This window comes from Choristoneura fumiferana, chromosome Z (assembly GCF_025370935.1).
Source record: "Choristoneura fumiferana chromosome Z, NRCan_CFum_1, whole genome shotgun sequence".
Taxonomy (NCBI): domain Eukaryota; kingdom Metazoa; phylum Arthropoda; class Insecta; order Lepidoptera; family Tortricidae; genus Choristoneura; species Choristoneura fumiferana.
The window spans coordinates 31,011,790-31,036,056 of NC_133472.1; the positions used below are offsets into that span (position 1 = coordinate 31,011,790).

Sequence of the window (24,267 nt, forward strand, 5' to 3'; positions counted from 1 at the left end):
CCCGTTTTGTTCGGAAAAACGGGATGACAAAGGTTTCCGAAAGACAAAACTGTCTCAAAACACAGACATTCATTGCCCCGGAACGCATATTTGCCATAATTAATTTCAGATATTGCCAAAATATTCACAAAATTATTCTAATCTATATTAATAATTTCGTCCAGGGGTGGCTGGTAGACTCGAAGAAAATGCACATCAAATTGAAGAGCGTAAAATTAGTCGATCGAGCCAACAATATCGCAAATTCGGATTATGGAGAATTTCGTTAAATTCTAATGGCACGACAACAAACCGCAGTCGCCATCTTGGGGTAGTTTAATTAAACGTTCGTTTCATACTAGCTAGCTCTTAGATACGACTCGCCTTAACACATCGCGTGCGTCACGCAAAAAATATCCATTACAAAGGAACTGTGCTCATGTGACTGTGTAAAACGAACGTCTTGCCGGAAAACTTGAATGGATCTTATCAAAACTCAAAACTATCACCAACACTTCAACTATAACTATCTTCAGTTGTTGACGTTTGTTTCCGAGTCGACAACTTGTAGGTAGAAAATTCGGATTTAGCGAGTATTTTTCATAAAAAATGGAATAAATTACTGAGTTATATATAATGGCGTTGCGAAGTAAACATGTCAAAGTCATTCATCAAAGTGGGTGAGTGTCACGTCATTCACGTGTCACAGGTTTGTATTTCGTTCTCCATTGTGACCTTTTAAGGCCCCACACACGTAACGATTCGTTCGATTTTCATCAGATCGATCGTACAGACGGATCGTACTTAATGGGCCTTTAGGTCTAATTTCTTCCTTTGAAGAACAGACATACGTAGTCGGTCCCAAAGTTCTGTCACTGGCAAATTGTTTTTTAATTTAAAACATGATTAAGAAAATTTGATTGAATTCCATTTTTGAATGTTGTCAATTATTTTAAACAATAAACAGTCATTCGCTGCAATTTCTCACGATGAAGTGGACGTTGAAAGAAAACCGAATAGCTGTTTTAGCATTGCACCGCTGTGGGCACTCGCATACCATTTCAAGTTGCCAAAATGTAAATATAACGCTTAGGTTTGTGTACCGTACGATTGACAGGTACAATGAAGTCTCCAGTGTTGAGGACAAGAAAGAATGGCCGGCCTCGCTCCGTACAAACACCAGCAGTGATCAAAGCGATCAAAGCACGCATAGCAAGAAATCCTTGTCGAAAACAGAAGTTGATGGCTTTGCAGATGGGTGTCAGTAGAAAAACGTCAAAAAAGGTTTTAAACGAAGATCTTAGTCTGCGGAGCATACAAAAATAGAGTGGGCACTTACTTACCCGTCTAAAAACAATAAGGTTAAAAGATCCCGGAAGTGTTAAAGCGTACGCGAAAAATCGACAAACCGTGATATCCTCTTACAGACGAAAAGATTTTCGATATTGAAAGAGAAGTACAATAAAACATATGATAGAGTGTACGCAGGAGCTCTGAAGAGAGTATTCTCTGATCTTATTACGGGCCAACTGAGGTTCATTTTTTTGCGAAAAGGGGTCCCAAAATCAGTGGCGAAAGTGTACCAAGAAGACGGTTTTTGGATAAGCATGTCAAAGATCTGCCCAACACGCTATTTCAGGTCATAATTTTGTGTTTCCAGCAGGATTCTGCGCCAGCACACAAAGCCAAGACCGCTCAAGCCTGGTTTGGCCGTCAAAAAATCGACTTATAAGACACGAAGATGGCCTTCCTCCAGTCCGAACCTTAATCCTCTGGACTTTAAAATTGCAGGTCTTAGAGGGGAAGGTCTGTGGCTAAACCCCATAAAATTTTAGAGAGCCTGAAGTATCTTTAAGAAAGCAGTCGCTGAAATAGACATGAAAATGGTGCGTGCTGCGATAGACGACTGGCTGCGCCGATTAAGGGCTGTATTAAAAAACAAAGGAAGTCATTTTGAATAATTTTAAGTACTTAAATTAATTTTTTATTAAATGTACTTTTAAAAAGTTACATAATTTATTAAAAAACTGATTGGGTACTTTTGTTTTATCATTATTTCATTTGTGACAGAACTTTGGGACTGACTACGTAGTTATTTGGGCAAATAAGATTTAGGAAGAAATATCTACTGGTGAAATACCGATACGTAGTTAGGCCGTTTAAAGTGTTTTGTGATAATAATTCGGCTGAATATAACGTCAGATTTTTCGAAAGTACACAACAGTCTTTACTGGCAAAAAATTTTTGCAAACTATATTATATTACATTTTACCCGAGCGAAGCCGGGTTCATCTGTTATAAATAACCCGCGAAGTTCACCTATGAACTATGAGATTTGACATTTCGGAGACCTCACGCTACACTAGCGCCTCTAGTGGCGAATTCATACGCGATAGCCCTCATTGGAATCCTTTTTGGAAATTTACTTCCTCTAGTTAGGCTTTACTTTGCAGTGGAGATTTATTTTTATTTCATTATATTGTATTAACAGACAGGAATTTTACCCAAAATTTTTTTTTTGCGTCTGCGCGAGACGTGTTTTGCACAATATAGCAGACACTGACACCACCTTTACCATGGAGGGAAAGGAGTCGCTGCATAGTATAAAATCGCAGTACTGTCTAGTGTACTTACGTGGATCAAAGATAAAGGAGTGGAACTTGTCGAGCACCGCCGTAATGATCTCATGGCGAAGACCGCTGTGCACAGAGTTCACCACGCGGTGAAGGAACTCTTCGACGGACTGCAGCAGATCCCAAAGCTGCACGTCGCTGCCCGATGTGCGAGCTGCATACACAGATTATTTACACTTATCCATACATACAGCAAAGCTAGATAGAATTATTGCCATTTTATCACAAATAGTAGTGTGGATGATAGAGTGGTAGTTATAGGAAAAGGAATAAACGCTAGAAATGAAATAATGAAGGAAATATCGATAGAGAGCATCAATTCCCAGAACACGAGGGAGTGTGAACACGAGGGAGTGTCCATTGAGATTATGTGAGGCATTTAAGGGGCGAGTGGCCGAGCTAAATTTCACCCAGTCTCACGTGGGCGAGAAGCGGTCTCAGCAAGAATCTCGTTTTTCTTCTCCGCTAGAAACAGTCTAGAATTGTGACAAAAGTAGCTGTTATTAAATAAAACATGTTTCAACATCTTGCACGCAATCAAGCAAAGATTAATACATGTATGTACCGTACCCGCATTAAACAAAATTATTCTGAAAAATCTTACGCGAGATGGGGGTTCTGGGGAGCAAAAAATCACCTCACATAGGTAATTTAAAAGACATGCCCCTAACCGACGGGGACACTCCGAAGAGGCGCAACAAAGAACAATGAATTTGTATTGCACTGCAGCAATATAAGCATGTCATATACCTGCACAAAAGCAGTCTATGCAAACTCGCAATAGATACAGAGTCTGCAAATCTTATAATCCCTTTTGAAAGGTTTACTTTAGGTATTCATATATCTTTTCTTTGCAGGCTGATAAAACGAAAACGTTTTTCGTTTTCAGATTCCGATCACTGTATTGTGTTTATTTTTCTAAGAGATATTTGTATTAGATATATTTAGCATTTTAGAAAGCTTATTAAGAACATATGTATTTCACTGAAAGTGTTCCAGTAATTATACTTGATGAAAAAATATAAATGTTAATTTATCCGCCGGGTGCATGGTTCGAGTAGGAACAACAAAAACGATCGCAACGCTTGCTATCGCCAAAAGTGGTAACTTGGACGGCTTGATACCTTTAATATAGAAACCAAAACAATGTTTTTTTTTTTTAATTATTGTCTGTTTGACTCAGTTTGGCACAGACAAACAAACAAACGTCTCTGTATGCAAAAACTGTCATTTGATTGTGATCGCGAGTGTCAGATACTTTAGGCAATACGGCCTCTGTTTTGATTTTTGATAACTGTTGTCATTTTATTATTAACAGACACAGCAGACACAATAAATAAAACATGAATTTTTCTTTTCATACAAAACGAAACAACAAGGACGTAACTTCACATCACCTTGACATATTAATATTAAATGCACAAATATATTTTTTTTTTTAGTTAAGTAAGCTAAAAATGCGTTTATCATTAAATTATTAACTGCTCAGTCAATATTTTCAAGTAATTAAATGACCATTTCACAACTGCACAAAAATGTGGCCATAGGCCATAGATAACCTAAATCCAGTACCGAAAACTGCCTATATATGTACATTTAACAGTTGACTCATTTTATGTTTTGGCTCGCAAAACACGACAACAATGTAAAACATTACGGTAACAGGTCGTATCAATATATGTATTTCATAGTACGATACGACTTTTTAGAATATATTTCAGAACTTCATTCCTGGCGTGCTGAAACCACAATCGGACCAATCAAAATTAATCGTCTGCTGCATGTGAAATTAAGTTGATCAATGAGAATGCGTCATTTCCGGTTGCGAACTTCCTTCCGCTGGCGTTCGTGTCGTCATAGTGTGTTGTATGTTTTTATATGATTTAGTTTTTAAATGGGTCCCACTGAAAAACAGCGTTGCGGCTTGCCGTAACATTATGCTGAGTGGGGTCCACTTTATACTATTCGATGTTATTTTTTTTTCCATCTAATGTATTTTTATGTGTATCGAATATGTGTACTTAATAAATGTTCTCTCTCTCTCTCTCTCTCTCTCTCTCTCTCATTTATGACTTTTATGATGTGTTTTTTTCTCCTTAAATATGCACAATATGCTTTAACTTTTTAAGTATAAAAAAACACCACAGCTTCGCAGCAGCAGGGCTACTCCGAAACTCGAAACTCGAAGTTCGTGTCGTGCGGTCCCTCTGACACTTATACTATTTAATACGAGAGCGAGAGGGACCGCACGACACGAACTTCGAGTTTCGAGTTTCGGAGTAGCCCTGCAGGTCGGGCATGACGAGGATGACATTTTTATTTTTTAAATATGTGGTTGGGTACTGGCCATTAAGAAAGGATTCGTTTAAAAAAAAGTCACAAAAGAAAAACTAAAATTGGTGGGAGGGGTGACACTATTTACCGGCCCGGATAATATCGACATAGAAATACCAACCCGATTATGGTCGGTATTTCCATGTCGGTATTATCCGGGCCGGTAGAGTATCACACGGCGGCAGGGCCTACCAATCCCTACAAGCTATATTTAATACAAAAAAACAGCAATAGATGGCACTACTATTAACATTTGTAAATTATAACATGTGAATAAGCCGAATTAAGTAGAAATATTGAGTTTAAAATAAAGACTAGCATATTTTATAAACACAACTTCACATCAACCTTAATTTAACTACTTAATTTGAAGATAAGAAACACCATAAAAATAATTAATTGAGAATACGAAAGTATAGGCTACGTGGCTACATTTCAGCTGTGAGGCTTTCGTAGTGTTTTGCAATTGTGACGCTAAATGGCGAATAACCGGAATGCGCTTGCTGGGCTTGCCCCGCGCTTGCACACATTCGTCGAAACTATTTGAGAGAAACATGCCATTCTCTTCTAACGACGTAAATAAGACAGAGACATCATGCGTATCTCTAGTCGTCCAGGCTCAGTTGGTGAGCTTGTTGGTTGTTGTCAGTGTACCGTATCCTTAGTGTCTCACTAGATGGCAATACGTATCGTGTTATTTGTGTTCTCACTGGTGCCATCTTTTGAAAATTGAAGGAAAGAAAAATAGCCAGTTGAATAGCCAGTAGAGATGTGCCGATCATGACTTTGGCCGACTAGCCGACTAGCCGATTAGTCGGTTGTAAAGAAGCCGACTAATCGGCCGACTAGTCGGCCAAGCCGATCACAGCTTCGGGGATTTCCGTGACGCTTTGTTAACCAGCTGATTTGGGCGCAAGTCGCAACCGACGCCTGTAAGCGTGTCGGAACGTGTTTATTTTATTTTATTCGTATTATTTTATTTCTAGATTTTTGCTTTTGTATCTAACAAAGCGGTGTATTTGTGAATAAAATATTGTGTAAAAATAATGCCTACTATTATTGATCATTAAAGTGAAAGAGCTAAAAAAAAATTAATCATCTTCATGTCAAAAAGAACGGCATACGAAAAGGCTATAACCGTAGACCACATACATGCGTTGCGGTTCGCCGATATCGATTCGCCGACGATATTGTAGTCATGGCTAAGAGACCATGGAGGACTTCAGTGCTATGCTCGCCGACCACAGCAGTTTCCGACCGAGTTGGCCTGAAAATAAACATAGACAAGACGTAAGTCATGTCTAATGTCCATGTTGTGCGAACTTCCGTAATAGTCGGAGGCTCTGCGCTCGAAGTTGGTGACGACTATGTATACCTGAGACAAACGGTCCAGATAGGTAGATCCAATTTCGAGAAAGAGATCACTCGTCGAATCCGACTCGGCTGGGCAGCGTTCGGGAAGCTTCGCAGTGTCTTTTCTTCCAAATTATCGCAGTGTTTGAAGTCACTTACGGATCTGAGACGTGGTCGCTAACGATGGGCCTCATGAGGAAGCTCAAAGTCACTAAAAACTATGGAGAGGGCTATGCACGGGGTTTCCGAAATGATGATATCCGCAGTAAAACTAAGGTTACCGACATAGCCCGAAGAATTGCGAAACTGAAGTGGCAGTAGGCAGGGCACATTGCTCGCAGAACTGATGGCTGATAGGGTCAGAAGGTTCACGAATGGCATCCGCGGACCGGGAGACGAGGTGTCGGTAGGCCTCCAACAAGATGGAGCGACGACCCGGTTAAGATCGCGGGATCGCGGTGAATGCGGAAAGCACAAGACCGGTCTGAGTGGAGAGCCTTGGAGGAGGCCTATGTCCAGCAGTGGACGTCTTTCGGCTGACATGATGATGTCAAACAGAAAGTCTCGTGTGAGGATTTTTTGAACAATTAGACAATGATTCCCGTAAAGTCAAGTAGGTATAACTAATGACAAAATATAATTTCTCGTGTGGGCAAGGAAAAACAGTAAATACTACAAAAATTAACAGCTTAAGGTTTTTATATAATGTAATTCCCCTCTGTATACCTATACCTACATGAAAATAAATATTTTACTAAAATATACGTACAAAGTAAGAAGCCGGATAGTCGGCGCTTTTTGCCGACTATTCGCCGACTAGTCGCCGACTACGAAAGTGGCCGGATAGTCGGCTTTCCCGACTAGTCGGCACATCTCTAATAGCCAGTATTAGGGTAATACCATTTGCTTGTACTAGGTGGTGTCTCTGTTATATTATCTACTCTGTGACGGCGGGGAACAACGCAGTCTTTGAATTGTTGTTGTTTGTTTTGTGATAAATGTTTTTTATTTCCTCGCAGTGGTTGTGAAAAGCACAATGTTTAGTCTCGGCCAAAAGTGCAATGTATGAATTGAACTCGTATTATCGAAGGCCTCCCCTTTCATCTATTGCTTACTTTTCAGCCTCTACAACAATGTACTATTATTTTGTTGCATTCATTATTTGACAAAGCCAACAAAGTTGCGGACGATAACGTGATACAGTCACCAGCCCCAATATCTGACACGCTAAAGCGTGCATTAATATCTGATACTCGTAGGACTCTATTTCTAGGGCCGGTAGAAAATATCAAATATTTTTGCACACTCACGAAATTATGGAAGTTACAAGTTTAGCTTTGCGAACTTTGTGAGTTATCAGTTTAATTAAACAACAAAAAGAACTTGCTGAGTGGCCCATCTGGCAGCTGGCCCTCTCTCTAGTAAGCTGTAAAAGCCATCAGAGGCTAACAGCAACATTCAGAGAAAAAAAAAATAGGAAACATCAATGAATAGAAGAGAAAAGTACTTACATAAACATTTCACAATATCTTGGCAATTCTTGACCAGCTCATTTGGAGGTGGCAGATAGTTAGGCTGCTCATTCATTAGTTTAATATACTGCGCAAGCGACTTCAAGTCCAGCTGGTTGCGATTGTCGTGCACCAGCTCATGCTTCTTAACCGCCATACTGAAGCTAGTTTAAAACAAAAACAATACATTAACACTTTTCCAGAATACATGGACATCAGACAATACAACTGATAACTAGACTTATGACAGCACAAGGGACTTTAGGCTTCGTATTTACAACCTAGCACTAGCCACCTTGGCCCCCTTTTTAAATATTCCCCTATTAGTTAGACCGTGTCATACTAGAGCCAACATCATTCCAACACAAGCAAAAAAATTCTAAAATATGTACACCAACTTGTATCAAGACCCGACCTTCACAGACAAGACACGGTATGCTACATGTTAGTCTATTCATGTCTATCATCAAGGGCGTCGCCAGGGGGAGCAGGGAGGGGCGCTGCAGCAAAAGTTGCCAAATACAAAGCAAACAAACCAGACTTAAGTTTTTGACTTAACTTGCTTGATCAATCATTCCTGTAAGTCAAAACCGAAACTCAAAATGAATTCACCAATTCCAATAAATACCTATAATTCATAACTTTTTCATTCTCTATATCAACTTGACACCCCCCCCCCGAACCATCGGCTGGCGACAGCTTTGTCTATCTTTCCATCTGGCACATCAAATTTGATCAAAATCCCCATTTGGTGGGCCAATCAGAAAAAACCTAATTCAATCTTTAAGATACTTCCATTTGACATAAAATTTAACAAGTGTTAATTTGGCATCAGCTTGCAGAGCCAGCAGCATTTTCGGAAAGGTACAATTTGGGGATCTTCAAAAAATGAGCCTACTCATTTCTCATACCATACAAAAACATCACTATGGACAATGAGTGAAATTATCAACAATCCTAATACGTATACTATACATAGTATAGTAGTAAAGATAGCATATGTGATGACAAAATAAATATTTAAAAAAAGCTTGTACCTACCTCAACATCAATGCTTTTCTTACTAAAGGTAAACATTATTTTAATCTAAAATGAACATTATTTATTTTAATCTAAATAAAATGCTAGTGTTTCTCTTCATCCTGAAAAAGTGAATACAAGTCTTGTAAAAAGAGATTTATTTTAGTGAAAAATAAATACATAACCTGTCTGCTGGTCCATGCTCAATTGGCATAAAAAGTTACCATAGCACAGTACTACAATATTCAAGGGAGTCATTATGCTAACTCCAGAGCCTTTTCATTCATTAAATGAGGTGAAACTCATTTAAAAAAAGACAGGCAAGTGCAAACTGAATTTAAACATGCACTATAAAAGTAAAAATTGATTAAACTTTTAAATTTATGCTTTACCATGGGCAAAAATTACTTTTCTTTTCAATAGCATGTTTTAGTAAGGCTTTAGTATATATATATATATATATATATTTGTAAACCAAGTTATTTTTGCTAAACTAAATGACAGTCTTTCTATTATCGATAGCAATCAGTGATTCTCTGCATTTTATCTTTATTTGTGATGAGACTTCTTGCCACACATAATATTTGTATATGTAGATGGCATGAAGTAATCTAGATTTTGATACCCATTTTATATTATATGAAGATAATTTTTCTTTTGCCTGTGTGGACTAAGATATACATATTTTTTACTTTTACAGTTGCAAGTGACCACATTTCTAAAAATTTCATATGAAGTTCAGCCTGAAACCTCCACACATTTTTGAGAAAAGAGTTACAACATGCATGCAAAGACAGGCAACAAAGCAATCCCATACAGGTCATGTTTTTTCAGTTTCAGTAAGAAATCCCAAAAAGTGTAATGTATATAACTTGACAAGTCTCTGTAGAACCCTGATGCAGTCAGCATTTGCCTGACTTTAAAAAATAACCTTGTTAAAAGGCAGCAGAGGTTCCCTGCAACAGCATTCTACCGAGTGTCACTTACGATCTTGTCAAGGTTATAGTATGCAATTGTTATCCAAGAGCTATTTCATCTTTAATTTAATGTAGGTATTGTCAGTTGATCAAAAAGATAATGGAAAAGCAATTCAATCTGACTGAGGTTGGTAGGAAGACCAAGACTGAGATCTCGGTCTCTGTCTCGGCCCAAAACAGCCGTTACTCAACCGCAACCGAGACTCCGCGGCGGCACTCATATTCTGACCTCATATCTGACCCATATTTGCATTAGCGGGACACATCAATTAAAGATATACCTGTGAGAAGGATCCATCCATTAACAAAGCAGGTTGCATCAACCAAATAAAGACAGGTAAAAGCAGCAACAACAACAAAAATAAGTTTTTGTTTTCCTTAATTTTTTACAATAACAATGAAGTCCAAATAGTTTTCACTGCTTGCTGTTGCAACAAATTTATGTTAGGTTTGGATCTACCTGTTAATATTCTTATTGTAGGGAACAATATTGCATTCAGACATGGTGTAAAATTAAAAAGCCTATACGCGCGGGCCGCAGCGCATTGTGCGACCGAGACAGGAGGCTACTGGCGACTGGCAATTGCTCCAGCCCGACGGCTACGCAATAGGCCGTGGATGTCAAAATATTGCACCCCTACACATCACATGCGCATTTGCATCCACCCCTGCCCGCTGATATACGTAGAAATATAGCTAAGGAATATAAAATGGCCTCCACATCACATCTGGTGATAATGATTGCTGATAAATGATGAAAACTTAAATAAATATACTCACATTCGTTCGAAGTCCTTATGTAGGTATTAACAATAAATGCAGGTGGGTTCACCAGTTCTCGTCAAAAATAGAAAAACACATTGTCCTTTGCATCATATCTTTTAAATCTATGATGGAATGCCAAAGAAAGCATAGTGGAATCTTATAAAATACAATTAAAGCAAACACTTGCTGCCTCGCATAAAGAAGTACATTTGAACAACAAAGTGACCACTATGCAAGTCCGTCTTCATTGAACACCAACACTGTCCAACACCAACGAGATCAGCCATGCAGTGTCTAGTCTATGCACTGCAACTACACAAAAATAATCGTTATTTCATGAACATCAGCAACACTAACAAAAAACTTTTCAATCACAGCATTATCGAAAATTAGCTTTTTAACGAGCGAATTGATTTTTGTTTCACTAGCAAAATTTTCCATTTTCCATGAGTCGTAAATGTAAGTAAAGTTACCAGACTAGTGTTGTCTATGACTTGACTGATTGTGATTGGTTGGATTGAACCTGAGCATAAACTCATAGATAGAACTCCACAGAACTAGTAAATTTCTTTTGATTCGTTATTGTATGAATTATTTTAAGAATAAATGGAAAGAATAACATTCTTTGCAAGGCATAACAATACTTAAAATAACTTATAATTTTTGGGTGACACTCTTTCCCGGCTCAAATAATACCTACATGGAAATACCATCCCTGTTTTTCGTGAACACGCCCATAGAAGCTCCTGTCAGTTTCTATTCTATGGGCGTTTCTTAGACTATAGAGATCATAGATATATTATAGAGATCCAGCAGGGCTACTACGAAACTCGAAACTCGAAGTTCGTGTTCGAAGTGCGGTCCTTCTGACACTTACACTATTTAATACGAGAGCGAGAGGGACGGTACTATACGAACTTCAAGTCTCGAGTTTCGTAGTAGCCCTGCAGCTTTGAGTATTTATCTAGTCAAATACTATATATATCTATTGCACAGACTTCACAGACTACCTCAGAGTACTATAAAGAGATAAGAGATAGGATATTTTGTTATTTATATTTGTGTATAGATATTTTGTTTTCAAGAACCACAACAAATAAATAAGGAAGGTATCATTCAATGAATAGAATATTACATCGCACGCGTTATAATTTTGTTTAGCACAATGTGCTAAACATGTCATTCATAATTTTCATAAATAGGTAATCAAAATCAGGATTGCGTCGGCTTTGATTGAAATAGGCACTGAAGTAGATGTAAGAGCTCTGTAAGGGACAATAATCTAACCAAAAAAAGTTGGAAAACCCCCGACTTTGTCACTTCCAAAGTTCAATATCTGAAAAACGGCTAAACCAATTTTGATAAAACATGTCTAAGAACCATTGCTAGAAAACCTGCTTTCAAATAAAAACAACGCATTCTAATCGGTCCACCCGTTTAAGAGCTACGGTGCCACAGACAGACACACAAACACACATAGCGGTCAAAATTATAACACCCCTCTCTTTGCGTCGGGGGTCAGAAACAACTATAACTCTGTTTCATTTCATTGCAAACAAGAAGCTATTGTATACATTGCGATTTGCGATGCGAGTTAAATAAATTTTCTTTTCGAAAATTTTCCCTTCAGGCTACTACGAAATTCAAAAATCGAAGTTCGTGTCGTTCGGTTCCTCTGACACTATTATTTTATTTAATACTAGCTTTTACCCGCGGCTTCGCACGCGTAAACTATTCGGCCTGGTAGTTGCAATTGAAATTTTCGGGATTTTACAAAATTTCCCTGGAATTTTCTAAAATTGATATCGTTGTCTTCATTGAGGTTGTGTTGTGAATTCACAATTTTTATTATTCATTCAATTCTTATCTTAGTTATTCATAACTGTACAGAATTCAAGACTCCAAACTCAGTGATGAAATTTAAAATAAATCCCTATCCAAATTCAAATTCAAAATCAAATCATTTATTCAGTAAAAAGGCCGCAATGGGCACTTTTACACGTCATTTTTTTTAACTACCAGCGCTTTCGGAAAGACCATCATTGCCAAGAAGAATGCACCGCAAGAAACTTGGCAGTCATTTTTTCAAAATAACATAATTACAAATAAAATACTTAAAAACTACAGTATACAATTAAAGAAAAAATTACAAAATAATAATAATAATAATTATGTGTCGGGGCAGATATTTGTATGAAAAATACGAATGTTTGTTCTCGGGTCTTGGGTGTTTACTATGTATTTAAGTATGTATCTATCTATATAATTATATTTATCCGTTGCTTAGTACCCATAACACAAGCTTTGCTAAGCTTACTTTGGGACTGGATCAATTGGTGTGAATTGTCCCGTGATATTTATTTATTTATTTAATAATAATAATAATAATTCATGGATGTAAGGGGTCCCTTAGTTACAAAACTATCCCGTGGGAATATCGGGATAAAAAGTAGCGTATGTGTTATTCCAGATGTCCGGCTACCTACATACCAAATTTCATGGCTCTAAGCCCAGCGGTTATTATTTCGAGATTTTATCCCTAGGTATCCCGTGAGAATATCAGGATAAAAAGTCGCCTATGTGTTATTCCAGACGTCCAACTACCTACATACCAAATGTCATGACTCTAAGCCCAGCGGTTGTTATTTCGAGACTTTATCCCTATCCCGTGAAAATATCGGGATGAAAAGTATCCGATGTTTTAATCCAGGTTATAAACTAACTTTTTGCCAAATTTCATCCAAATCCGTCCAGCCGTTTCAGGGTAAAGAAGTAACAAACATACTCACTCACTCACTCACTCACAAACTCACATTTATAATATTAAGTAGGACGAGAGCGAGAGGGACGGTACAATACGCTTCGGAGTAGGCCCTCTTTACTACGAAGAGCAAAATTCGAACTTCGTATCTTGCCATCCCGCTAACGCGTATATTATTTAAAACGAGAGTGAAAGGGACGGTACGGTTTTAGAATTTCGTAGTAGTCGCCCTGTATAGTTACATTTACATAAACTTGGATTGTACTAGTTGTACTATTACTTATTCTATGGTATAGTGTAGCCAGCAGGGCTACTACGAAACTCAGAACTCGAAGTTCGTGTCGTGCGGTCCCTCTGACACTTACACTGTTTAATACGAGAGTGAGAGGGAACGCACGACAAGAACTTCGGGAGTAGCCCTTCTATATATAGCGAACAACATCAGTGCTGTCAACGTAGGCAACTTGTCGCCAATTAGGCTACTCAAGATGAAAATCGGCGACGTACAATTCTAAATGGCGACTGGTCGCCTTTGAGGCCACTTAAAGGACAAGAAGTTGAACGAAAGAATCACAACACAAATTAACATAAGCACAAGAAAAAAAAATACCTCCCACGCAAAATGTAGATTGTGTGGGATCAAAAAAAAAGAGTGGATGAATTAATAAAAAAAAAGCAAGTGCGAGTCGGACTCGCGCACTGAGGGTTCCGTACAAATTTATAGGTATGTAACCGGAATCGTGTTGAAGAAATTTCCCGCTTTTTCCGAGTGATTTTATACATTTGGTCCAGTGTAAGCAGAGCCCTGCTCCTAAGCAAAACGTACGCAGTGTGGGGTCAGATTATATTGGTCAATGATATTTACAGAAAAAAAAAACAAGATTTTCAGACTTCTAGTTGGTTGTGTTATAATAGCTACCTTCACACCAAATTTCAAGTTTCTAGGACAACTTGAAGTACCCTATAGGTTTTCAGTGCACGGCAATTTGTATGGAATCACGTTGTTTAAGGGTATTACTTAAAAGCACAAAAAAAGTCCTTTTTATATCCAAAAAAATCCGAATTCACAATAAAATTACTGATTGCACAGCAAAATACTCCACTCAAAATATCAATTTCAGCTTGATACCTCCTCGCGTTCCTGAGAAAAAGGTCTTGACAGACGGACGGACGGACAACAAAGTGATCCTATAAGGATTCCATTTTTCCTTTACAGGTACGGAACCCTAAAAAATAATTAACAAATAAATAACAATAACAAAATAAATAACCATAAAACTGACCAAGCGCAGGCTTCCGTAGTAATATTTTGCATTATCTTACTAATCTTACAGCCCCTTCTAGTTATGAAATTTGACACCTGTTCTGGACTAACACATAGGCTACTTTTTTAGGCGACCTCAGTTCAAATTTGGCTACATTAGGCTGTGAAGAATGGCAATATCAGGTTCCGAGTCGTTTGCATTGCATGTCGTTTGCTACAGCCACAGAGTACATATATAAACTAAGCGTAAAAAACGATGTCAAAAATAAAAGCAATCAAAAACATTACAATGTAAAAATGTAAAAATTACCCGAAATTAACTAGAACAGCTAAACATTTTGTGACTTATTTTTAATGTTTGGTTTTCTGCGCAGAATATATTTTACATTATGTGGTGTTGTATTACATCTCTAAACATATATACTTTCTGAAAATTTAATAGTGAGCAATGGATGCATCGGTGTCTCCGAGGGTTGATTCTGATATCAATGATGTGTTTTTCCTTAAAATCGAAGACTCCGCATATCCAGAAAAGAAACGCACCGTAATCAAATACACTAAGTTGCCGGACTTTGACTATGATTCAAAAGGTATGTGATAGATAAATCTTGTTATTAAAAGTCCTACCATGAACTGTTATCATTGCGTGTTCATTTGGTTTCAAAGGCAAAATAAAACAAGTTTGCAGAAGGTCTCATGATGTAAATACTTGATGGTTTATTGATATATTACAGTATCGTGGCCTAAACACGGTAGCTACACGTTACAACCAAGACTACGCCGAATTATTGAGCTAGATGACGCGCAGCAGCAGACAACTCGATCTCTCAAAACCAGCACAATGGCCCAGTCAAAAACAAATTCTACTACTCACGCAAAACGGAAAACAGTGACAATTTGTGAAAATGATGACAACAGTCTTACTCAAAATCAAGGTTGGTAAAACCATTCTTCATAGGACTGAGGTGAAGCCCTACTAGGAAGTTAATGTTTTTCACTATCATGTATGTATGAATATAAATCCAGTTCTATGCACCCTGCTACAGCATTACATTACTTGTACAATTCTGAGAAATCATCAAATGTTACTGGCATTTTTTTTTATTATAGTTTATTTATAATAAATATCGGATAAAAAAAGGAAGGAGGAGGGATGTGTATGTATTATTGTCATGTTTTCATTATTTTTTAACTGTACAGACAATGATGCTAGGGCTTGTGTGGTAATCATTTGTGTTGTATAAAAAAATTGAACCAACAACAAAAACCATGAAAATAATTTACTACCGTTTGAAGTCAGTGCCTTAGCGCAAGCCAGCAGGAGTGATAGAAGTGGCATGGAATGGAACAAATAAGACTTCCCTCTAGATCTGAAAATGATGATTGTGGAATGTCCTACTCATGGTACATTTGATGCATTTAGCATGCAGCACACAGTTATGGAGTGAAGCACTCCCAGTCTTTTCCAAAGTTGTGTGGATTGCAGCCACAAAACAAATAATAAAAGGAATAGAAATGTCATACAAGCTAAAAACACAACTGCACATATGACTGAAAAGCCACTATGTTAATTTCCTAGGTTAGCCTAAATTTCATTGATGAATACTGCTATGGAAATCTACAAAATTATTAAGAAATGTGTGCTTATCAATGGCAAGATAGGTAAAAAAAATCTGACATGGATAATGGAAGAAAGTTAATATTCTAACATTTCTATCCCTCTTATACCTATTAGGTCTGTGATTGTGAGTCATATAGAAAGTTACTAAGTTTGGGACCCAGCTTACCTGGCATTACTGTTTGAGCGGTTTTACTACTACTTAAGTGCCTAAGGCGGACTTGCACAGAGTAAACAATATAACTCTGGGTTAAGCGCAAACCCAGGAACTCAGGAAACTGTCATCCATAACCCAGGGTATTTTTTTTATATCTACTGCAAGTGGCCTTAAGACAGCTGTTCATCGAAAATGAATGCTGCTCTGTCCTATAAAGAATATTTTGGGACAACTTTGGGAAAGACTGAGAGTGCTTCAATCCATATTATTGTGCACTGCATGCTAAATGCATCAAATTTCTATCATGGATGTACCAGTACCACTACAAGTTAAGTGACATGCTCTCTCAGCGAATAAAGCAGCATTTCCACCAGAAATGTGCAAGGATGTGTTGATATGAATGGTTTTACATTAACTAATAGAAACGCTTCATTTACCTCGCCTCGCTATGCTCAACTGTTTCCACCAGAGATGTGCTGTGCGAGGATAAGTAAATGAAGCGATTCTATTGGGTAATGATAAACATATCCCTCGCAACACATCCTCGCACATTATTGGTAGAAACGCTGCATAAAGGTTTTCTACTTCTCATTCTCATGCTAAGACCAAGACTCAAAAGTATTAATGTTGATGTTACTCAATATTTTTCATTATAACTTATCCGATCTTGAGTTAGGATATTTAGATCTATTTGTTTTTTAATTTAACATAATCGGTTATTTCTTATGGTTTTGTTTTATAAACTCTTCTGTTGAATAGTTTGGAATGAGAAAATATCTACAAAATCTACAACAAGTGTCTCCAAAAGCGAGAAACATGTAATACAGAGAAGTAATTGTAGATTAACAAATACTCCACTGAAATGTAAGTATAAACAAGATTTAATTCCTTTATGTGTATTTATTACTACATGCTCACTTGATACTTTTATATTTAATATTTGCAGATGCTCGCGATTCTAAGCAAAGTGCCAAATCAAATAATCTCCAGACTAAGAGAGATAACAGTGTTCCTAAACTGAGTCTTAGTGGTAAATCATCACCGAACAATCGTTCATTACCTGATAACACCCGAACTAGAAGTATCAGAGAGAGAGGTATGCAATGGAATTTTATTGTGATATTTGTATATTACAGTTAATTTTAAATTTCACTGTGCATCGTTATATATTTCAGAAGCACCTAGGTTCACACACAACAGTTCTAAGATAAATACAAGCAAAAATATATCAAATCCCAGTGTGAGTGATAAAGAAATATCTATGTTGAACAAAAAAAATCTTGAGGAGGTTAAATATACAACTCCTAAACAGCCTTCAGAAAAAAACCGTGCAACAAGAACAGCTCCACAAAGCAGAACTAAGATAGAATTATTAAAAGACATTAAATCAAATACTAGGCCTATCACTGTAATACATGTGCCACTTGATAATCAATTTAACAACAAGAAAATAGAATTAGAAGAAACAACATCAGAGTCTGACATATATCATACAGATGTTCGTGCTAATGTAGATGGTAGCACTGACATGGGTACTGATGTACATCCTACAGATGCAAATGTGGGAACAACTCCACTACCAATGCTGGTAAATCAAGCAACTGAGACATTAAATAGTCAACTGAATGATATTTGCCATCTCCAGGATAGTGCTATTCAAACTGAACAAGTAAAAGAGATCTTTGATAAGCTTGATATACCAAATGTTACATTAACAAAGGATAAAAATAATTATCTCAAAGAAGATTTAGTCACTTTTTGTAGTCATTCTTTACCAAATCTTCAAACATCAATGACACCATCATTTAAAATAAGTCCCGAAGAAGAAAACAATGTCAACCATCATGGATTTATTAACAGCAAGTCCTTTATAATTGGTCGAGCCACTGTTACATACACAACCAAGCAAAAAATAAATTTCCATGTTGTCGGCAGCAGTGACGACGGCTTGTCTCATCAATCGTCTAGTCCATTAGGTTACCCATTAAATGTAGTATCCGTCTTTAAAAAGAAGTTAAATGACTGTGAGAGCTCTGAAGAAGATAATTTTAGAGGCAAAAAAGAGAAACCTATTGGTCTACGTAGTAATTTATGTGAACTCCAAGCTCTTGACTGCTCGTATATCTTTAAAAATACTAAATTAGTAAAGCCATCTGACTTAATAAGTACTATAAGTGTTAATAGTGGATTATTGCAGAACAACTACATTTGCGAACAGTTCCAAAGAGAACTACATTTTATTGATTCGTTTTTCGAATCTTTACAATACTTAGAAAGTTGTTCTTTATCTGAAAAATGCTTTCCTCTTGAGAAACCTGACACTTGGATAAGGAAAACAGGATTGGATTTTAAAAATTCGGAGTATAATTCCTTATTGTCCAAGATTGAAAATGGCGCTAACACACTCGCGCATGTTGACGATATCGAAACAATGGCGTCGAAAAGTCTTTGTCTGGTAAGTGCTATTCGTAATACCAGTAAATATTTTGACAGCAATGACTACACATACACAACATTCTGCTCTGTAAATTGAGTCATTACTTTATCACATGTATGTAAGTGTGATCATTGAGCGAAAAAATGTTTTTGTCTTTTTTAATTTGATTAATGACAAAATTTACCGTTTCAGCTTAATTTACTTATCCGCGATGAACAGAGGCGAGCCAAGAATCTCCTTTTTGTATTAAAAATGCGAGAAGATGCATTGAAAGATTTTACTAAGAGTCAGATTATTTGGTTAGAAAACAAGAAGAAGCAAGAAAATACGGACGTGTCGACGTTGAAGAAAAAACAACGCGGTGCTTTATTGAAACTGCAGCATGAATGCGGAGAAATGCAACGGATGCGCAAAGCTTTGCTGACGTTGTCAGAGAAGCGCAAAGCGGCTCTAATGAAAACGAGAAATAACATAGAATTAAAATTAAAGAACAACGTAGACGTAGATCAGATATTGTTAGGAAAGAAGAAGTTGAAGAGAAACACAGCTGCGGATCGTAATGTAGCACCTCTCAAATGTTTTGATTTGTCAAGCAGTGGGTGTGATGAAAGTGTATCACCAAAGCAAAAACCAGAAAAATTACAAGATATCCCGCACAAGACTTCATCGGCCGAGAAGTGTATTCAGACAGGCGACAGCATCTTAGACACGCCCGTTTATGTAGACCAAATGACTGACACGGCAGCCGAAAACTTTGTCGCAGTCGACGGTAGCTACTTAAATATTCTCTTTCAAAGCCTTTCGCTGCCGCAGATATTTAGTAGCGGGAAACAATACGAAGTGAATGAGGAGGCTTTGAGAAATATTGTGAACTCATCTAATAACTCCCATCACAAGAATCTTTGTGATGATTTTGTCGAAAATTTCATGGATAAAATAAAAAGTAGAGAATCTGACAGGTCTACTTCGCCATCTACAGCGCACAGTCTCGTGGACGAGTATGATCAGTACTACAAAGGCTTAAGCGATGGAGGCAAGTCGCCAATAGATTTACCTGATGTCGAGTACCACAACCAGAGTTCTGTGTTCGAAATCAAGGATTCATATGTTCAGGCATCTGATATTAAACAGGATCATTATGATAGAGGTAGTGGACAGAGTGCAGGAACCATGACTAGCGGTAGTGCTGAGACTGTGTTGAATCGGTATGACTTTGAACAGGGTTGCGCATGCGAGGTGTTGTCTATTTCTGTAGAGACTCAATCAGTGAAGGGCAGGGATGTGACAGAAGTACTAAACCAGGCCGGGCCTTTGCCCGTGCCGCCCGGCGCTGCTGCCTCGCCCGAACCTCCCAGCTCTGACGGACCAGAATCATCATCTACAAGCTCAGGTAAGCTTTTTCTACCGCACTAATGTAGCATTATGTCAATATTTTTGGCGCATTCGAGGAACGTGTACACGATTATTGTTGCCATTAACGTTTTGAAAGTTAGTGATAAAATCGCATTTATTTCAAAAGGTAATTATCTAAAGCAAAAAGGAAAGTAAGTATCATCGATAAAATTGAACAAACAATTTATGTCAACGCATCTGGCTAATAGATCAGATTTACGCTGCCGCCCAACAACGTCCAGTCGTTACGACCACGTTGCCTGAGATTTTTCCTTGCAATAAGTCTTAACAAATTAGCCGTCCAGAGGTCGTCTTGTCGCTGAATAAACGTCACTGTCCTACCTCAGATTGTAGTCACAACGATTTCCTTGCAAAAATTCTGGCATTAGGTGTATTATTAACTATTTATCACGTAATTACAGAGAGCCATAGTTCAAGCAGTGCGGCGCTATGTCCTAGCGTGTCATCTCTGTCTACGCTCGCTCCGGGCCACAACGAGGCAGAAGAGTTACGCCGTCAGCAACTGGCGATAGAGAGAGAGGTATAGCCTAATTAGACTTTTTTGTGGTAATCTTCAATGTCCATCAGCTAAAGTAGCAAACCAGTTGAAGAATACACAACGCTATAGTCTTACAGCCTTATTCATAAAAAGTTAGAGCCTCCGATGCTAAAAAACGTGATTCATAAACATCTGTTAGCGCTAATCAGTCGATCAAGGCTCTGCTAAAGTTAGAGGACCGTAGACCCTCCTTTATTTCCCTGCTAAGTCACGAAATGGCCGCCACAAGTTTGAACAGCTGACTTTGACAAGAGCAAAAAACCATACCGAAGATATTTTTAGTGAAGGGTGAAGTTACGCAAAGATGAAAAAAAAACAGGAAAATTTATTTTCAGGAATTTGTATTTAAAAATCCTCTAAAATTACTGCTACTTTACTAACAATAAATATGAAAAAAAAAAATTAGGATGATTAACATAATTACGACTTTTAAACATGCAGATCGGAAATGGCGGGAAAACAAACATCTCGCTTTTTTCCTGCTAATTTGCTGTCACTGCTGTCATTTTTTTTTTAATTATCAATGAGGCCATTTTTTGTCTTTGATTTGTCAAGATGGCCAACATAACGCCTCTAATCCGTCTATCAGCAGCTCAACAACTAGCAGACTGCTAGCAAGCGTTTATGAATCATACTTCTTGACAACCGTCTAACAAGCTTAATCAGTCTGCTAAATAACAGACCGATCAAACCTCAATTAAGGATTTTTTATGAATAAGGCTGTTAGAGTATAAGAGTAAAGCGTGTCTAAATCTTTTTAACTCTTCGAATGGCCACGTCTTGCGCAAAAAGAATTTTTAATAGGGTAGGACATACCTACTACATTTACTAAACCAAGAGTCTATGGGCATTATTTTTACTTAATTTTACCTTATGCTTTACCGTAAATCGTTAAGCAATTTTTTCGAGGACTTGGTTTTCAGATAAATGAAATTGCATTTTCTACATGATGGTGTTTTAAGTGATACCACAGCAAACTCACAGGTTTTGAATCAAAAACTTAAAAACATTATGTATGTTCTATCCAGATAAAGGCGTTGGAACAGCAACAATGTCAATTACTAGCCGTGCGAGAGATACCAGACAAACCACCGCCCCCCTACACTCCGCCTCACAGCCAGCTCAACAAACCTCCGCGCACGTTCCTCATGGATGAAGCTGTAGAGCAAAAAATTATAAAACATGTCACACATGGAGAACTCTTGACTGTCGACCCCAACGATCCATTTGAAGTATTCATAAAAGACATTTGCGATGAATCTCTGAAAAGGCAAAGATTGGAGCTTAGTGACGATCCTTGGGACGCGTGTAACTTATTGCCACATAAACAGAAGGCGAGCCCAGAGAAAACTGCGATTAAAACAATTGGAGATGTTAAAGATCTGCTCTCTGGTGTTCCTCCGACAGTTGTCTCGGGTAAGAGCTTTTATTTTTAACATGTTTTTACTACTAGCTTTACTGGTAACTATGTATCTATGTTGTGATGCTGATGATGATGATATTGTTGTTCAGGTACGAATCTTGGCTAATATGCGTAGTTCTGAAGACAATACAATAATATAGTACCATAACAATGTAACCTGTACAAGACGTAACAATTTTCCTAGAGTGTAAACTTTCTTTTGATTCATCACATGTAAAGGACGTATGATACAGTCGAGTTCATAAACTTGTGAGCCAAAATATCTGAACTCTCTTCTGCGCCGCTAACAATAGAGTCGTGTTAAGATATTTTTGATCAAATTTTTGCTCTCAAGTTTATGAACTCGACTGTACAAAAACTATGAGCCTTGATTCGGGATGCTAAAAAGCTTTCTTTCAGAGATATAAATATTTAAAGATTATGTAAACAAAATACAGTGGAAAGTGTTAGATAAATCATGTTAAATAGTTTCAGAAGTAAATCAGTCGCTGTTATGTACAGTCAAATAATAAAGAGAGAAATTAAACGAGAGCACCTTTTGCTTCGTAACCGTCTAGTTTTTGACGTATTCTGTAGGTCAAGTACGTTATATTAGCATATTCGGGCACATAATAAACAAATGCCATTAACGGGACTTATCTCAAAACAAGATTTATATTTACCTCGACGGTTCGACCACATTGCAGTGGCCGTGGTCACGAGTAGACTGAAATTGGTTTGTTAGTGTTGTGTATCAGTGTGAGGGACTATTAAAAATTACCAAGTGCGGGTACTTCAAGAAACGAGTGCCGATACTATTAGTGATCAAGTGCGGGTAGTTCGAAGGACTCGCGCTGCTAAACAGACATGACCCTCTCTCTACACTTCAGTCTACTCGTGACCACGGCCACTGCAATGTGGTCGAATCGTCGAGGTAATTTTTACTTTTGTGTTGCGATAAGACCCGTTTAAATGGCATTTGGGTGAAGACCAAAAAATTGCACATCTTGACGCAGGTAGTTAGAATTACTATACTGGGCGGCAAACAATCTGGCCCTCAAATGTATACAGAATCGGTAATTTTGTATGAAGGGTGGGCCAAATTGTGCCGCTGAGTATATTATTTTTTCCGGTTTACTAATGTTTCGGCGAATAACGTTTGGCAACCTGTTTCATTTCGCAACTTTTCATTTCCCAACTGTTTAATATTTCTGAAACTGTAAATATTTCAGGATTTTTATAAAACCAACCTAACCTAACCTAAAGGGTTCTTACACGATGGCCCTGAAATAAATCCTAAAATATTTACAGTTTTAGAGTTTACGAAATGAAAAGTTGCGAAATGAAACAGGTTGCCAAACGTTACGTTGCGAAAAGGCAGTACTCGATTTTTTCCATTGTGACACGAAAATTACCCATACAAATGTATGATTAATTTTCGTGTCACAATGGAAAAAAATATTACCTGTGTTAAGGTGTGCAACTTTTTGGTCTTCACCCATTTAACTATGAGTGAGAATCATGAAAGTTTTAAACATCGCATAATAAACAAGCCTATAGGTTCGCCCGTGTCGTACACGACATGGAGGACAACATATCATTATAAAGTTTTTTTTGGCAGGTGTCGGTGCTCGGCGATCGGATCACATCGACGACATACTGTTTGCGGAGTGGCGGCGCTGCGAGCCGGAGTGGACGGCTCTGCACGCAGAAGAAGCCACCGTCAAAAAACAAGTGTTCGAGAGCATATTCCAGACAGTTCTCAACGAAACCATCGACCGGTACAAAATAACAGTCCTCGGACTAATAGACTACAAACACAACCCAGTGCAGAAACCAAGTCGAAAGAAAGAAAAAGAATACAAAAATACCTGAGCCAGTGAAATCACGGAAATCCCGTGCGTGGTGTTGTTAAGGTTCGGTTTGAAAAGTCGTGATATAAATTGAATATGTTACTGTATGGTAAATTATTACCAAGTTATCAGTGGTTTTCTGTATTTATAATTAATTATTACAGTATAATAACGAAATGTATTTACGCTTAACATACCTATTTAGGAAAAAAAGAGTCATTATTACATTATTTGCAGTGCAAAAACACGTTA

General features: G+C 37.7%; 2 protein-coding genes across 2 annotated transcripts in view; one reads left to right on the plus strand and one right to left on the minus strand.

Annotated features, from left to right (window-relative positions):
• The window catches only part of DUBAI (Deubiquitinating apoptotic inhibitor), a gene marked incomplete in the record, with an annotated part of 38,943 nt that extends 27,888 nt beyond the window's left edge, over nt 1-11,055 (minus strand). The window contains 3 exon segments of the mRNA XM_074096478.1: nt 2,614-2,766; nt 7,811-7,974; nt 10,588-11,055. Of these exon segments, the coding sequence (XP_073952579.1) occupies nt 2,614-2,766; nt 7,811-7,967 (310 nt within the window).
• Nucleotides 11,056-14,774: 3,719 nt separating this feature from the next.
• Nucleotides 14,775-24,267, plus strand: LOC141434165 (uncharacterized). The gene is made up of 9 exons (XM_074096490.1): nt 14,775-15,187; nt 15,332-15,532; nt 17,132-17,236; nt 17,319-17,468; nt 17,548-18,827; nt 19,002-20,199; nt 20,624-20,742; nt 21,789-22,176; nt 23,784-24,267. Exons 1-9 carry the CDS (start codon nt 15,046-15,048, stop codon nt 24,035-24,037), a joined length of 3,837 nt encoding a protein of 1,278 aa, XP_073952591.1. The 5' UTR covers nt 14,775-15,045; the 3' UTR covers nt 24,038-24,267.